Source organism: Haplochromis burtoni, unplaced genomic scaffold (assembly GCF_018398535.1).
Source record: "Haplochromis burtoni strain Fernald_Lab_line unplaced genomic scaffold, NCSU_Asbu1 Contig_46, whole genome shotgun sequence".
In the NCBI taxonomy this organism is placed as follows: domain Eukaryota; kingdom Metazoa; phylum Chordata; class Actinopteri; order Cichliformes; family Cichlidae; genus Haplochromis; species Haplochromis burtoni.
In genome coordinates, this window is record NW_024582407.1 from 268,805 (window position 1) to 285,924 (window position 17,120).

The window sequence follows — 17,120 nt, forward strand, 5'->3', positions numbered from 1 at the left end:
CAAGATGGCCGACTTCTAAATGGCCACCATGGTCACCACCCATCTTGAGGAGTTTGCCCCCTCACATATACTAATGTGCCACAAACAGGACTTTAATATCACCAACCATTCCCATGTTGTTACGGTGTATCCATATAAATGGCCCACCCTGTAGATTAATGCTGACAGCACTAGTTTAAAATAGAAATAAATGTTTTCATAACTTGGCTCTAAAATGAACCAATACTGCTTCTCAAAACAAGGAGACCTTTCTGAGTACAGCTAGTGGTTCTGTCATGATCCTGGGCCATGTTGGCCCAGCATTCTTAGTTTTCGTATGTTTTGTATTTTGTTCTTTATTTATGCCTTGGTTCCTAGGTGGTTCTGTTAAGATGTTCCCTATTTGTTTTCCCCATGTGACTTTACCCCCTGTGTGCCCATCTGTGTATCGGTGAGTCCTCGTCTCCCCTCCTTGTGTTTTATTCCATGTTTCCCAAGCCCATTATGTCTGTGCCCTCCCCGTGCTCTCTCTCTCTCCTCCTGTCTACACCTCTGCGTACTTCCTGTTTTACTTTGACAGTCTCCCATCAGTGTTGTGTTTACTCCTGCCATGTCTCGTTATGATTATCAGTGTCACCTGTGTCCCCCGTGTGCTCCTACTTCCCTCGTTAACCCTCTGTGTATTTATGTCCACGTCTCCCTCAGCTCAGTGTCGCGTTCTCCGTCATTCAGGGCCCTGTGTTTCTCTGTATAATACGTTATAGTTTCCAGTTTAGTTTGTATGCTTTTTCTTTCCAGCAATAAAGCTGTGTTTTGAGTTCATGCCTGCCTCCGTGAGCTTGCGTTTGGGTCCAATTCCTACCTGCCACACAGCCCAATCATGACAGGTTCAGGGTCTTGCTGAGCACAGATGATCTTGTATTATTTAATAGATCTTTGTTTTAATTGGAAACTGACAGCCTACAAATTTTCACAAAAACAATAATGTGCCTAATATGCTTTGGAACTTTGTAAGATGAATTTCTGAGTTAAAGATTAGAAATTACTGGGAAAAAAACGTGGGTACAATTTCTAATTTCATGTAATCTTAACAGCATACATTTCTCTCACCTCAATAACACATTTTACTTGACTATACTTTGATTTACTACTTTCAAAACTAGTTGTATGACAATGAATTAGAAAAAAAAAGCTGTGAAATTAATGTCTGTTTTCCTGTTTAGTATATTCTGTGATTCCTGTTTAACATGCAATTTCAATATTGGACTGTGAGTCACTCTGAAAGAGTAGCTTTCAAACCTTCCACATGCACGTTCCCTCTTTCAGTGACAAATACTTGTTTTGTTCTGCTGATGCTGACACACCCTCTGTCAACCCATTTGTCTGTTAAAGCTAATACGTATAAGGACATGCTCCTGTTTAACGACAAAACATGCGTCAGGTACACTATTCAAGTGAAACTGAAGCAAGGATTTTGTGTGCCATGGTAATGTGATCACCTTGGCAAACATTTCTTCATTTATAGAAAATATATTTTATTTAGTTTTATTTGCACAAATAATCCTGCTGAGGGTTAAATAATAACAATAATATTAAATAATATATTAAGTATATGACTAGTATTAAAGTATACGCATTAGTATTATTCACAGAAATGCACCATTATTTAAAGTTTTCTAAATAAATCACTCAAGCCTGAAAGACACTTCACTCAAGGATAAACTAGGGTTGTGTTTACACATAACAATAAACCAAATGTTTAAATTGGCACTTTGCTACTAGCTGCCCATCATAAAAACATATCATTGGTTCCCATTTCTTTCTTGAATTAGAAAAAACTAGAATATAAATATGCTGTTTGACAAGCATAAAATTGTATTTTGACACCAAGGTGATTCCCAAAACACTATTAGCTCATAAACCTAGCCTAGCACAGTGTGTCACATGTCCTCAAAAAAACTGAGGAAACTGAGCAAGTGGAGGACAAAAGAAGAAGTGGCAACATGAGAAGCTTGAGAAAAACCAAGGACAACACTACCATATTCAGAACAATAGGTAGGATTTTAAATCCCAACCAAGGGCATGCATCCAGTAAGGCCCCAGGCCTACCTCAAAATATGATTAACAGACACATAACTGAAGCCATGCTGCCCTTTGCCCATAAGCTGAGGAACCAGGGCACACTGATGAGAAGTGGGCTACTGGAATAATCTATAAGTGGACAAGGCATGAGAATAGGGAATTGTTGAAGTGCTACTACGCATCTAACCCCAGCAAAAGGTGATACGTGAAAGAGATATGGAACCTATGGATTTTTTGACACCCAACATCTACACTAACATTGAAACGACTAGTACCTCAGTGTTCGAACATTCGGAATAAGCAAGTGCTGTCACAACTAGAGATTCTCCAGGTACAACACAAATTTTACGGCAGGGCAGAGGTATAATCATCCTCACACTCTGAGATTGGGTACCAAGCCCTAAAGAACAACTGGCGGTCCCTTTTAACAGCAAGAAACCTCCAGCAGAATCAGGCTCAGGGAGGGGCGGCTATCTGCTGCGACTGGTTTAAGGTGAGGGGAGAGAGACAGTAACACAGAGAATGAAAAATGTGAGTGAACGAGAAACAGTCAGTGCATCATGGCTGTAACAGCCCAAACTTATTGTAGTGTAACCAATGCAGGATTCAGGTTATCGTATATGCTTGCTCAAAAAGGACTGGTATATGAAGAGAAGGATTTTAAATTTGATCCTGGATTTAACAGGGAGCTAATGAATAGAAGCCAACATGAAATATGCTCTCTCTTTCTAGTCCCTGTCAGTACTTTTGCTGCAGCATTTTGTATCCACTGAAGGCTTTTCAGGGAGTTTTAGGACAGTCTGATAATAATGAATTACAATAGCCCAGCCTAAAAGTAATTAATGCATGAACTAGCTTTCAACATCACTCTGAGACAGGATATTTCTAAATTTAGAGATATTGCACAAATGCAAGAAAGCAGTCCTACATATCTGTTCAATACACGAGCAGGTCTTGGCCGAAACACCAGAGGGTCAAAACACCAGCTGCTGGTATATATCCAACCGTCATCGGGGTAAAAGCACATTAAAGAACTTAAAACCGCAATCCTTTTCATCTTTGTGCAAATTCCTTTAGTCTTCATCTGATTAGTTTGATTTTAACTTGCACAAATAATGCATTTTAGATGTGACTTTGTGGCAAACACAATCTTAGAATAACTGTTGATGTTGTAGCTATCATATTGCAATATAAAAACCCCTCAGTCATTACCACCCGACAAACACACAAGACAGAATAAGCAGACATGAGACAGACACACCTTGCACTAGATCCTCTATTCTGGATCTAGTTACAGGATACACGCGCACACACACTCACATACACAAATACACACAAAGACAATGACAGAAAATGCATTATATTTGGTGTCCTAAGCCTGGACAACAAACCCATTGCATGTCCAGGGACTCAGGACTCCCCCAATGCTGTGAACTGTAACCTCGAGGTAACCTCGAACTGCACCTATATATAGTAAACTTAGCCTGTTTTTTAATTTACACGTTTGCTCTACTAAGCTTCATAGGATTTATTCTATAGCTGTCAAATGAACTATACCCTCAAACATCATTGAATGCATTACAAACATGTTTTAATCAAAACTGGATGTTAAGATCTAATAACTAGATATGTAGTAAACACTGTGTTCCTGAAAATGTCTGAAGCATTTTAATATCTTTCAGCTCTTTTAGTTGGCTTACTTTCCGTTTGGTTAATGGTCCAAACATCTAAAACTTTTCAGCTGTGTCAAGTTCTTACAAAATGTCCACTGAATGCTACTTGAAACAAAATTAGCAAGAAAGAAAGAAAGAAAGAAAGGAAACAAATTAAAACTACAGTAAAGATGCAAAACACAAAGGCACACACATATACACATTGTAACCCATTCACCTAGCAATTTTGTGCACAAGCTCTAATTTCAAGCCATTAAAAGATAGTTAGTCTCCATTTAAATTAAGGGGAAACTCTTTGAAAACATGAGATAGACACCAAATAATTATTCCAGCACATCATAAGGTAACACAAAGTTTGCGTTTCCCAAACTGAATCTGTGATCATGATAATTCTAGATCCTCCACTATGAATCTATTTTTTTCTTTTAATAACACTGATAGGACATTAAATCTGTGTGTGCATATTCTAGCATTTAACTACTTACTGTGTGAAATCCCCACCACTATCACCTCTTCTACTTCTTCCTCCTTAGACAATAGTCCACCTGGGGCACAAAGAGAACTGGGTGAGAACGTCTCAGTTTTTCCATGTGATAACAATCAGGTCTACATTTTTACAGTTTTTTCAGTCTGCAGTCCAGTATCATTTATATCTACACAATGATGGTCCGTGTTGAGTGGTCTGCAGTGGAGTTAATACATTATCTTCACCTCTATAGTTAGCAAAATGAGCTCGATATGGCACAGATAAGATTTTTCTTTCCTGTTGACCACAATTTGAAAAACGGAGCATCTGACAATACACCACTGCTTTCAAATAAAGTCACATTTTACTCTCTTTTTAAACAAACTCTTAATACCATGAGATTTGATAGTGATGATTTGCAGCCATTCAGAGCCAGCCTCTACTAATCGGTGTATTCAGTCTATTGGTGTCTCTGACACTGCTCCCCCAGCTGAGTATCCTCAACTTGCCACAATTGAGTGATGGATAATTTTAATCACTGCGCTGCAGACTTGAAAAGATCCAAAAGAATCCTTTTCGTATAAAGCCTCTGTGTTGGTTTTCTAGTTTAGCCAGTTGTCCGTGTGGACATCCCAATACTTTTACTCCTCCGCCACATCAAAATCCTGTCCCAGCACAGCTACAGGTCGTGTAGCCATCTTCTTCCATCTGAAGTCAATCATCATCTCTTTGGTTTTACTCCCATTCAGAAGCATATGATTTATCCCAGACCATTAGTCCCCTGTATTCCTCCTCCTGCTCATCACTTATATATCCAATCACTGAAGAATCATCAAAGTATTTCTGTAGGTAGCATGAATCAGAGCTGTATTTAGAAGTATGAGGTTACAAGGTGATAAGGAATGGAGATGGCACAGACCCCCCTCTACTGCCCACATACTGCCTTATATACCTGTCCACCACCACGTTTACTGACATTGCCTGTAGTTTCTCTCTCAGTAGCAGCATTTACCAATGTCTAGAATTTCTGTTATTATGAAACCATCATAAAACAAGAAGAAACATTTGAGCAAACGCAGAAGCTAGATCATTTTTGGCTCACACCCCTGTCAAGCAATTTTCATATATGGAAAAAAGTAGTATATAGCAGCTAGTGACAATTAATTAACACATACAAAGTGTCCACAATAGTTCAATATTGTTTCTCCCCCTGGTACTGTCCTCTTTTCTCTTTGAAGCTAGTGGAATTCTACACAGGTGACCTCATCACACAGCGAGCACTGGAACGATACTGTACAAACTGGGAATAGAAGCTGGCAAGGCACAGTGGGCGAGTTTAGCAGTGGTTAGTACTTTGCTGTTGTGTTGTGTGTAGATATTTAAGAAAATCACTTTCCCAAGTGCAATATAATATTTTAATAGATAATTTCTTGACTAATCTCAAATAACATTGTCTCACCAACCCTGGAAATTTACTCAAACGCATGTTAGATGATCAGACCCATGCTGACTAACTGTATGATACGAGGTTTCGGAAACACCATTAAATGCCACTCTGGATTCTGTTTTCTTTACAGTGTAGCCTCACTACCTCTCTATAGGTACATAGTAAAAGTATTTTCTGTTTAATCTGTAAGACTTAAATTTCATTAATAATTATTTTATTTTATTATTTTACCGTCTAGATACCATGGGAAAAGCACATCTTGCTCATTGCTACTGTCAATCAAGGGATAATCTAAAACCTGTAAATATAATTCAGGACCAAACGCTTCTCTGTCCCTTCTGGGCTTCACAAAGAGTTTCTTTTCCCTTTGTTTGACACAGCCCTGGGATATCTTACTACTAGTTTTGTTTTGTTTTTTCCAAAGCTTATCAACGCTCCGGTCATCAGGGACAGCATACAGCAACCGCAGCAACTGCACTGGAATGTGGAAATACAGGATGTGGAATATGAGTCGCCTGCAAACAGTACACCAACAAAAGGCTTGGTATGTTTATACACATTCAGAAAGACCACTTTAGGTATTGGGCTGGGGACTTGGAATATCACTTTGGGGGGGATAAAGGCTTTATAGTCAGTGTTCAGTTAAACAAGACTGAAGTTCAAACAGAAGGTTAAATGTGTGTTAGTTTCAAGGTTAAGATCATGTTAGACGATGAGGGGATGTAATAGGAATTACTAACATGCTGATAGGTGTTTGCACTCTTTGTCATTTTGGAAATATTCTTACTGGCTTTGTTGCTTTTCTTGAGTAGCATGACCTGGCTGATATATTCATGTCTTTAGGGTACAATTAAATTACTGTAGTCAGTTGTCAAATACACATGGGGAAATAAAATATGCCCTTAAGCATCTCTACTCACCAATTAACAGGCTACATCTTATTCCTTTCTTTTTTATTCAGAATGTGTTGGGGGATATATGTGAAGAGTTTAAAGAAACATTTTCTAACATCTTCATATTACAAAACCAACAGTGTAAATAATATGGATTTTTTTTAAAGGTCTTATCTCATAAATTAAATTACAGAAGCCTTAAATGCCTTTCAAACAACTTTTTCAGATTTTATTCCCAAAGAAATATGTTTAGTGTGACAATATACAATTTATCATAAAAAAAGTATGTTGAATTGCTGTAATAAATGTTGCTTTGGACGTGAAGCCGTAACCGACAGCACCCAAACTGACCCAACCTCCCAGTGCTCCTTAGCTTTTATACCAGGCTATAAAAAGAACACAGCGGGCCAATTATTAACTTCTGTAACCCTACACTACAGACCCTCCCAAACAAGCACATACACACAATGATGTTGAAATAATGGGTGGGGCTCAGTACCCAGTGAGATGACAGGGCTGAAAAAGCACCTTTGTGGATGTAAATAAGTGATACGAACACAATTTTTATCATAAAATTTAAATTAAAACATGCCAATAATTTTTTTATCTTTAAGAGGAAGGACGTTGATTCTGTGATTAAATACAAAATAAATAAAATATTTTATTTCACAGCTACACAGACTACGATCAGTGCCTTTGGTAAACATAAGCTTCGCAAAGACGTGTATGCTCAGTAGTTTAGCAGAAGCAGAAAGGAAGTAAAGCGTGTTGGACATGTGAGTTTTGTCTTGTTTTCAACAAATTCAGTGAAAAACCAATGAAGAATCGCCCTATCTTGTCACATGTTTTATCTTAAGTGTATCTAAAATATGACATATTATATATCATCTGTGCCATGGACCAAAACTAAAACTATAATAACTACATGAAAGACTAACTAGGTTATAGTATGTGATATATTGTAATGAAAAACAGCTACTAAAGAGGAAGCCCGGTCTTTCATTCAAATTTTAACCACTGCTGGTTTTGGTCTTCTTCATTAAAATTTACTAAAAAGAATAAACATATAGAATATTGTGAGTTTTAACCTTTAATTATTTTCAAAATATACGTGAAAATTAGGATAATTAACTTCAACCAAATAGCACCTTCAGCCAGAGGGAGATGACGTTATTGTCACCACGCCACACGGAGAAGGTCAAAAGTCAACTCGGTAACATCAAAAGCGAGATGCGTGTGAGCGCCATCAACAAAGACCTCAGGAACTCCTGACTGGCCGGTGTTGTTGCGTTGGTTTTTCAGCGTTTCCAGCATTGCGTAGATGACTCTTGCGCGTTGTTCCTCAGAGAGCAGGTCCGCCCAACGATAACAGGGCAGCGATGGAGAGTGGAGCAGGAAATACACAGATGACATGTAGACTTTAACAAACTCCAGTTTTAGATAGGAGAGGTCCCTCTGTAAACACACAGGGAGAAAGCTTTAGTTCATATTCACATCTCAGTGTAAGCCACCCAATCTATTATACTGACAGCATCCTCTACAGGTCTGAGCTGATATTACGCATCCAAAGATGCAGACTGTTACTGTAATAATGTGTAATGTATTAATGTGTATGCGATAGTCCCCGTAGGGAAATTGCTCCTCTGCATTTAACCCATTCACCCAGTGAAGCAGTGGGCAGCCACCAATGCAGCGCCCAGGGAGCAGTGTGTAGGGACGGTACCTCAGGGTAACCGTTCAGTGGAGTCGAACCCCCCGACCTTCCGATCATGGGGCCACCACTCTACCTACTGAGCTATCCCTAAACTCAGTAGCTATCCCTACTGAGTTTAATTAATTAAACCAGGCAATCAATACTTCTTCAAAGCTACCTTTTACCTAACCAAAACATCCTATTTCCTCTTTGTTCCCAAAAAGAAAGCAGATCCCCAACATATCACTTTGTAATGGGATCTGTGTCCCAAAACCCTGTTTCCAAAAGAGTTGTAATTATGCATAAAATGTAAATAAATCCAGAATGTCTGGCCTGCAAATCATACAATCCCTTATATTTGATTAAACATGACAAAAAGACATATTAAAAACCTGGAAGGAAAAAATAATTAAAATTTTTACGTTTCAAAATAGTTGGTACAGGCCCGATTAATATATTTACAGGTTTGCATATGCTTCCATCCAGACACAGGGGACGCTAGACCACCGAGACAACTACACTTAAACTCAAACTCAGCAGTTTTTCAGTCGTTTCATAATGACTGCCATTATACTATTTAGGCAAATATGTAGTTCAAATAATTTGCATTCCATTTTTTATATTTGCACCGGGCCAAAATGTGTTTGGACACAGAGTTGTATAATTACACACCTACACGCACGCACCTTTTGTGCTCTGTTCATGTTAGTCTCAGCATCCAGCCAGGCACTCTGGAAGAAACACAGTTATTTGAATATTCAGTTGTCCTTACCATCAAACAAATGTGATGGGTCATACCACTTAACAAGCTTTAAACTCTCTCTATATATAATCACACATTATTTTTACTTTGAGAATATTAAAAATAATCTCACAGAAATCATCTTCAACAAGCAGAATTTCAGCTGTGTTGATAAAGCAACAAAACAAAGGAGCAGTTGTTGAATCTTATTTGAATGACAAATGTGACTTTTCTCACCCTGAGAGCATCTAACAGGTCTGGCTGGTCCAACAACACAGGGAAGGTTGAAAGTATAGGACTGCATATTAGATCTGAAAGAGAGATAATGGTATTAAAGCTGTGAATGTGATCGGTTTGGATAAGAACCACTGACAGTGTGAGCTACCTGCATTCTGCATTGTGGGCCTGTCCATCAGCAGTGCGTCTGCAAGCAGATGCCTGTGCAGAACCAGCAGATGGATGCAGTTTAGGCAGTGGAGGAGAGTATCTGGAAGGACACTGAAGAGAAAAAATGTACTTATCACAAACATATACATGCACGCACATACATACACACAGGGATATATCTGAGATGAGTCAGGAATGAGTCCAAATAAACAGAGGAAGGCTTTATGGATAAGATATTCTACTGCAGGTGTTCAAGCACAGTGGCAGTCTTTTTTTCACTGATCTTCTAACCTGAGCTGTGTTTGCGTCCGGCTGTTGGCTGATTTCAGCTTAACAACAAGTTTGGGCTGCCGCCTGGCTTGGAGCATCTGCTGGAAAACACCACTTGGAGCTGAGAGGAGAGGAGATACACTGATTAATATAACATAAAAACTATTATTTTGTTTCTATTGTTTTTTCCTTATATTATTTTAAGATCAAAATGTACTGAGTCTGCCATTTCTCCTTACATCCTCTAGTGGGTGACGCCTCCACTGCTACATCCTTCTCATATGGAGTGCCACCATTCACAGGCAGTTCATAGGTCCTGTACACAGTAGATAATTCAATTTTGTGCGCGCTTAATAATGTCAGTGGTTTTGTGCTAGGTGTCATTTTACTTTGTTAATCTTTTCACTACTGTAGGTGTCTAAAGAAAAGATATTCTGATATATTTTCGCAGCTTTTTCTGCATATGTCTGGATGACTGTAAAAAAACACATGTACCTGTTCGGCACAGGATTTCCTGCATCATCGGTCAATTTGAGGAAAGCCCAACCACAGCTTAGGTCTCCTCTCTCCCCAGTAGACTAAAACAGAGACACTTTTTCTTTTCTTTCCTTATATACATTTTTGTAATTCGCAAAATTGCATGCACCCTTACATTTCGTATAAAAGTGACTCCTAATTCAAAGAGGATCCCGAGGTTAGGAGACGCAGAGTTGCAGCGCATAAAACAGTCTCCATCCAAGAGGGTGGGCAAGATACCGGTCACCTTGAACAGACACACACATGAACACATGCTAAATTTCACATTTCTCACAATTTCTTTTTTTGTCTTCTTTTGCAGAGCCTCAGTACAAAGAGTCTGCAAATCAGTTTGTGTTGTAAGGTTACAAACATAGCAACCTCCACATACCCTTGGAGAGAAGCTCCAGGTCTTTGGGCTCTTGGCGTTGTAGGCTGCCCTTATTATGTGGATGTTACTCAAAACCTGAAACACAGTAAAACTCATGTTGAAAAAAGCAAGAGAGCAAGGGAATTAGATACAAAGAGTTAAATCTGAAAAAAACCCTGCATAAAAATCTTCCTGTTTTATGGCAGAAACGTGTTCTTTGTTGTCTGAGTTGAGCTGAAATGTGACTGTTTCATAAGCTTACACACTTAAAGAGACCAATACATGATTCCTGCCACTAAAGTAATCAAGGATATGAATTACTACATCCACACTAGCCCGGTTAAATTTGAAAACGGCATTTTGGTCTGAAAACGCTCCGCGTCACACTATCGTTTTCAGTTGTTTTCACAGAGTTGTTGATCCATGGCCGAAAACGATTACGTTCCAGTCCTGCGCATGCATGAAACGCAAGACGATTCGACCTGCCTCATTTCTGTCTGCTGCTTATTTACTTTCCGGCTCTCTGAAATGTTGCGACAAAATGTTGAGGAAAAGCACCAAGTTTTTTAAATGGACTAACAATGAGGTGAGTTGTTGCTGCGAGTAACACAAAAGTACAAAGTTGCAAAGCAAGTGAGAATTAAAGAATTTGAAGAAAAGCTATCTGGAGCATGTGCAAACTGATCTTTAATAGGGCTGTCAAAATTGAGAACAAACAAAACAACTGCTGTATAATGCCCTCCGCTATCATAGTTTAATTGGTCACATGACTGCATCACATGACAAAATGTATCATCAACTTCGAAAAAGTTCCGGGTTCGCTGTTCACACTGCTACGCAAAAACGGCGTTTTCGAATGTATCCGCTTTGAAAAGCGTTTTCAGAACGCTGCGCTTTCCTTGACCTTGGCCGTTTTGGTCTTCGGTCTCAGTGTGGACGGAAGGCCAAAACGGAGAGACAACGATGCCCTAGCCGTAATGTTTGACACCTGTTTTACCTAATACACCAAAAGTATTAATAAAATTCATTATACTCTGAAGACATTTGGAGAAATTAAAGAGGTGCAGTAAAACATTACAGTACAAAAGAACGTAATAATGATCGCTCCAACCAAGGAAGAATGGAAGCAAATGTTCCCCTGATTCTGTTTGTAATAACAACAGTGGTATAAGCTTTCTGCACAAGCAAATATGCTAAGCCATAAATTCTAGATGTGCAGATAAGGTTGAAATAGCTCTTTTTGCAGACGACTGTACACCACTTTATACAGCACATTTTAGTCTATTTAGAGTGACGCAAAAAAGAAAAAACTTCATATAATGAAGCGTTCAGGATCTTTCTCAGTTCTCTAAATGTTTGTGACTTAGTACCTTTCTTGGTGTGTGGCATAAATTTATGTTGTAAATATCTCATAATGGTTTTAAATGATTTCTTTTTCATTTTTTGTCATGGACTAGTGTCTAAAATAAAAGTATACAGAGGCAACCATGATACCTGAGTTCCGTCAAAGGCGCAGAGGCGGACGTGCCGCCTGAGGACTTGAACACCAACCCCAGGAGTAGGAATCATCCTGCAGCTCCACAAACTGAAACAAACACTCGTGCTGACCTGCCGAGGACGAACCTACACCACAGGAGAATCACACAGTAGGCAGGTTTATGACTATAGTTGCTGGTAAGTGTCAGAAACACAGGGACAAGCTCACCTTGCCAGTGTCTGGGTCCAGGAAGAGGTCTTTAAAGGAGAGCTGTGATTGGCTGAGCTGAGGCTGAATGTAATGACTTCCTCTGTATGTTACACCTAATAAAGGACACAAAGGGTTACAGCTTTGCCCTGAAAGTCATGTAGCATTGGCTTGTTAGATAAATATTACTATTTACAGTGACAGCTGCTTCTATCAATACGGTAACAATAGGGTAAAAATTGTGCATCTAACTCACCATTCAATCTACTGTACCAAAACAACTACAGTAATAAAAATAACATCCAGTATAACTCACCCAGTATAAACTCTTAATTGTTGAAGCCTGTGCAGTTATGAACTTGAATAATTTAAAATGTCTTTTAAGCCAGCTCCTTTATCTCACAGTGTAAGCTGTTCAAGCTGTTTTAAGTTTTGAGTGTCATCTTAGTTTAAAGCCAAATTTCCATTAAGATGCAACAATTTGTAGAATTGTTGATTTTTCCAAATATAAATGTGACACATCCTGTGATTTCTGCTTCACTGATGCAAGGATTTGTTACTACCTTGGAATACATTACTTAGAATTGGGGAAATGTAATCCACATATTTTGCTGCTTTATAGAAAAATTATACATTGACAAAGTAATTGGCAGAAGTTGAGTAACTGGCAATGAAAACAGTTTTCCCCTAGCCTTATAACAGCCACTTAACCTGTAGGATGATGTCAGGCAGCACTAAGGGAGGCAGGTCTGTTCACCACCAGTGGACTAGCAAGCTCTAGGATTTACTGAATTCTGCCAGTGCTTCCAAAACTGCACAGATCCCCCATTGTGGGCAGAGTTTACTTCATATTAATTTGTGAGTTTATCCAGTCTCTCTCTCTCTCTCTCTCTCTCTCTCTCTCTCTCTCTCTCACTCACACACACACACACACACATGCTGCATAATGACCTTCCTCCACCAGTAATTTATTGAGAGTTGATGGTCTGAATCCTGAAGGTATAGCACCCATGGCGGAGAGCACATCTGTTGCATCAATCTGTCACAGACACACGATAAAACCATAAAACGTATTTAACACAGCGCTAAAGATTGTGAATGCAGTATTTGTTGTTGGGAAAATTAATAGCAGTTTCAGTTCTTGTAGTTATAACTGTAGAGTATAGAAAGTCGCACCTCACTCAGAGCCTTTTTGACTGTAGACCAGTTAGAATGTGAAGCACTGTCAACAAAAACAAAAGAAACCAAGAATAATTATGTTATTCATTCACACCAGTAAGTAATATTTTTATGTTGCCATTAATCTGGATAAATGTAGTTTTCAAAATTATCTTCCTTTTAAACAAAGTCTCTCAAGTGTAGGGAAACACAGACCCTGGAAGCTTAATGCCATTAAATAAAAATTAAATAAAAAACTTTCAACCTCCATTTGTCTGGATCATCAGTTAATTCTTCACTATCTTGATTTTCCTCCTCTTCCGACTCCTCCTTGTCATCATCATCTTCTTTTGAATCATTGTCATCATCATCATCATCATCTTCCTCATCAACACTAGAGCCAATCTAACACATTATGGTTACATTTAAAATATAATCAGAAATCATATCCTGTTATGGTCTTGATCTTTTTTGTCAGTCTATACTAATATTAAAAACACAATGAATAAAGAAAACTGCTGCAGGCTGCATTTTAATGTTCTCAGTAATGTTTTATAATTCCTTCAGCTAAACACTTGTCTAAATGAAAATTCATAATGTTGGACTTGCTATCATTGCAGATTTTGTACCTTCAGGAAGGTTTTTGGAACCACTCCTCTGCTGCCTTTAGTGTTCTGAGCCAGCCACCATCCATCTGCTGCCTTCCTGATAATCCTCAACACCTCCCCCTTCTGAAACAACAGGCCACAGAACACCATGTAAGTTCACATAACTCACACATTTATAACAAACAGATGAGATCAAATGCAGTTCATCACAGACATGTCTAAAATTCAGATGTGAGGATAAACCTATCTTCCTAATCGGTTAAGTACTTGATTAAAAATTAACCGGCAATGGAATAAGATTCATTAACACAAAGGGATATCAAATTGGATAAGTGGAGATGGATGGATGGATGGATGGATGGATGGATGGATGGATATAACGATTAATAAAGCTTATAAATTACACTACAGTGCACTAGACTGCATGCCAATATCTACCAGACACATCATAGAAATGTTTAAAATTAAAAAGGTAAATAGTTTTCAGAAATATGTAAATTACATTTGTTACTTAATTCAGGCCTGCAAGACTTGAAGAAGAAGATTTGGATGGCTAGAGCGCCCTCTTCTGTTGAAACTAAATATTATACAATATCGCTTTTAACATGCAAGGGGAAAGAATCCAAGCTCTAAACGTCCTAAATATATTGCTGACATCAAGGCTGTTTGTGTTTTACCCGAACAGACAGATCTCCTTCCTGCTCTCCTTTGAAATCACTGAGGACCATGTAGATGCGAGCATCTGACTGAGATGGCGGTTTCAAATCTCGCCTCTCATCACGGACAATGTTGTTATCATTTTCTACATGCTCTTCTTCATTGTCGTTACTGTCTTCGTCATCGTCTTCTTCAGCACTATTTTCACTATCTTCCTTTGAAACATTACTGTGGACCAGGGAATAATTCAGTGAAAAAAGGTATTCTTGGGTCAGATTTGTCAATCAATTGTCATTGAATCTGTCAGATAAACTGATGCTTTGCAATGAAGCATGCAGGTTAAATTGTTGTGGGGAAGTCAAGCCCCCTGCAGCAAGGACTATAAAGTACATACACAGATCAACAACAAAAAAAACTCTACCGTCCCAGTTTTCCTTCTTTGCAATTAGCACACATTTCACTAACCCTGCTTCAGTGCTAGGTCCTGGTGGCGACAGCTCCAGAGAGAGAGTTTTTAGACGCTCCACGATGTTTTGCACTCGTCGCTCCTCTTCCTGTTTCCTCTGATCATAATTGCCCACTGGAGCCAGCTCATCACCCTGAAAGATCAAGCATTAGCTTATGATGACTAATTAGCTACACTGCTGTCAACCATGCAACATTTTCCACAAAGATAAATTAATATATCGATTTGGTGCTGTAAGTAATGACAACTGCCTTAATAAAAACAACTAATATTAGTCAAGTAATATCACTGATTGCTTCCAATTGTTGGCATCGAAAGATTATATTAAATCTGTGTCCGATAATAGTATTTGAAAAGGTTGAAAAGTTTCTTAAAGATTAGAAAACTAACCTTGCTCAGTTTCTTCAGTGTCCTTAGTGTCTCCTCTGCTGACATTTGCAGTTTTTGGCATCTGTTTGCAAGTAGATATCAAGCATTCCATAAAGTAGGTGATCAGGGCATGTGGTAGAGAGGGTCATCATGCTGAAATATCCTTGGGCAGACTGATAGCGAACTCACTGATGTACCCATTGCAGTCTGAGCACGTGTGTAATTGTTAGAAAATGCTTATAGATACAATCCTGTATGGATTTGTGCGTGACTGGGTGAGTGACACTTTTAGCAGAAAACCCTTTGAGTGCTCAACTGAGTAGAAAGGCGCTATATAACTACACACAAGGATTTCAATGTTAAAACAGGTGAGGGTGCTCATCTTAAGAGTAAGGAAGGGCACTGCTGGTGCTCTACCACAGTTGGTTACCTTCGAAAGGCCTCTTCAGTGGATCCAGCCTGGCTCTGGACATCCTTCTCCAGACTGTCAACCTGTGAAAGTGTTTAAATCAATGTACAGTTCAGCGTTTACATTGATGATTATGTCGGTTTTTATTCTGGTTTACATTGCTAACTCACAGCAGTGCATCATAATGAATTGTTACGAACAGATGCTAATCAATATTTATGCTAGCGCATGCCACGTCGGTAAAGGGCTTATAAGACAAAAGTGTTTAGAGAAACAGTCGAGTTCAAGCCTCGGGATCACATCATTTCGAAAAAGCTCTGGTGGTACATGTGCAACAACTGTATAACGTTCAGTCCGAACAGTTTGGTGCAGTCGCACCTAAGTTTAAAGCGTCGTTCTTGAACTGACCTGTTTTTCTATTTCATCCACTTCTCTCTGGGCTAGCTGCAAAGGTCCTCTTCTTTTTAGTGGCATTTATACACTTTTTAGGGTCACACGGTACGTGTGTTAGCTGATCTTCTAGCTTGCTAACTGACGCTGGGCTTCCAACAGTTGCTAAGCAACTGACTTCTTCTTCTTCTGTATAAGGTTTATTGGCGGTTGGCAAACGGCAAAATGGTGCATTACCGCCACCAACTGGTGTGGAGTGTGGACCGAAAAAGCAACTGACTTCTTCTTCGATTTTTTTTAATTGTCAATGTAATTTCCGTGCTCATTGTGGGTTTGTTTTAGTCAGCATATTTCGCTTATGTAATATATTTTTATATATTCGTAAATGAATGAACGCGATATTAATACAAAGACTATGTTTTCTGGGGTTTTTTTGCAATTATTGGCAGTTTACAAGCTTACATCAAGCTACCGCCGCCTACTGATCTGGATATTTTCTCACGATTCCTTGAAAAATTACTGACGTTACTGCGACTTCATAATGTTGGAGTTGTTTGTGTTTAATGCGCATTTAATTCAGATTCAGTGCCATAAGCGTAAAAATTGATCGGTCTAAAGCCAGATTTTGGATCAAAAGGCAAAACTACCATTATTGATTGTAATCATATATGAATCCAAATACCCTCCAAATTATGATGTAATGCATTTCCATTTCCTCTAATACTAGTTTTTAAATCCTAGATGTTTGATGCTTTTACAGGTTTTATGTCCAAAAAAGATAACATAAAATATTACTGATATTTTTACTTCTCTTCCAAATCGAGCGTGAATTCCCCCCCAATAATCCTCAGCTTTTGACTG

The 17,120-nt window shown here is 38.7% G+C and overlaps 1 protein-coding gene across 2 annotated transcripts; it reads right to left on the reverse strand.

The window, feature by feature from the left end:
- Positions 1-5,907: 5,907 nt before the first annotated feature.
- On the reverse strand, positions 5,908-16,524 carry nphp1 (nephronophthisis 1). Of its 2 annotated transcripts, none has more exons than XM_014339714.2 (20): positions 16,278-16,524; positions 15,891-15,952; positions 15,482-15,542; positions 15,091-15,224; positions 14,646-14,853; positions 13,990-14,091; positions 13,626-13,765; positions 13,379-13,424; positions 13,154-13,241; positions 12,224-12,318; positions 12,013-12,141; positions 10,540-10,614; positions 10,285-10,395; positions 10,128-10,210; positions 9,872-9,948; positions 9,654-9,753; positions 9,361-9,473; positions 9,213-9,286; positions 8,920-8,964; positions 5,908-7,995 (listed from the first exon to the last, which is right to left on the reverse strand). In XM_014339714.2, the coding sequence occupies exons 1-20, from the start codon at positions 16,341-16,343 to the stop codon at positions 7,717-7,719; spliced, it is 2,088 nt and encodes a 695-aa protein (XP_014195200.1). In that variant the 5' UTR covers positions 16,344-16,524; the 3' UTR covers positions 5,908-7,716. The 2 variants fall into 2 exon arrangements, with proteins under 2 accessions (XP_014195200.1, XP_005941351.1); XM_005941289.2 differs by having other exon boundaries at positions 7,856-7,995; positions 8,906-8,964.
- Positions 16,525-17,120: the final 596 nt, after the last annotated feature.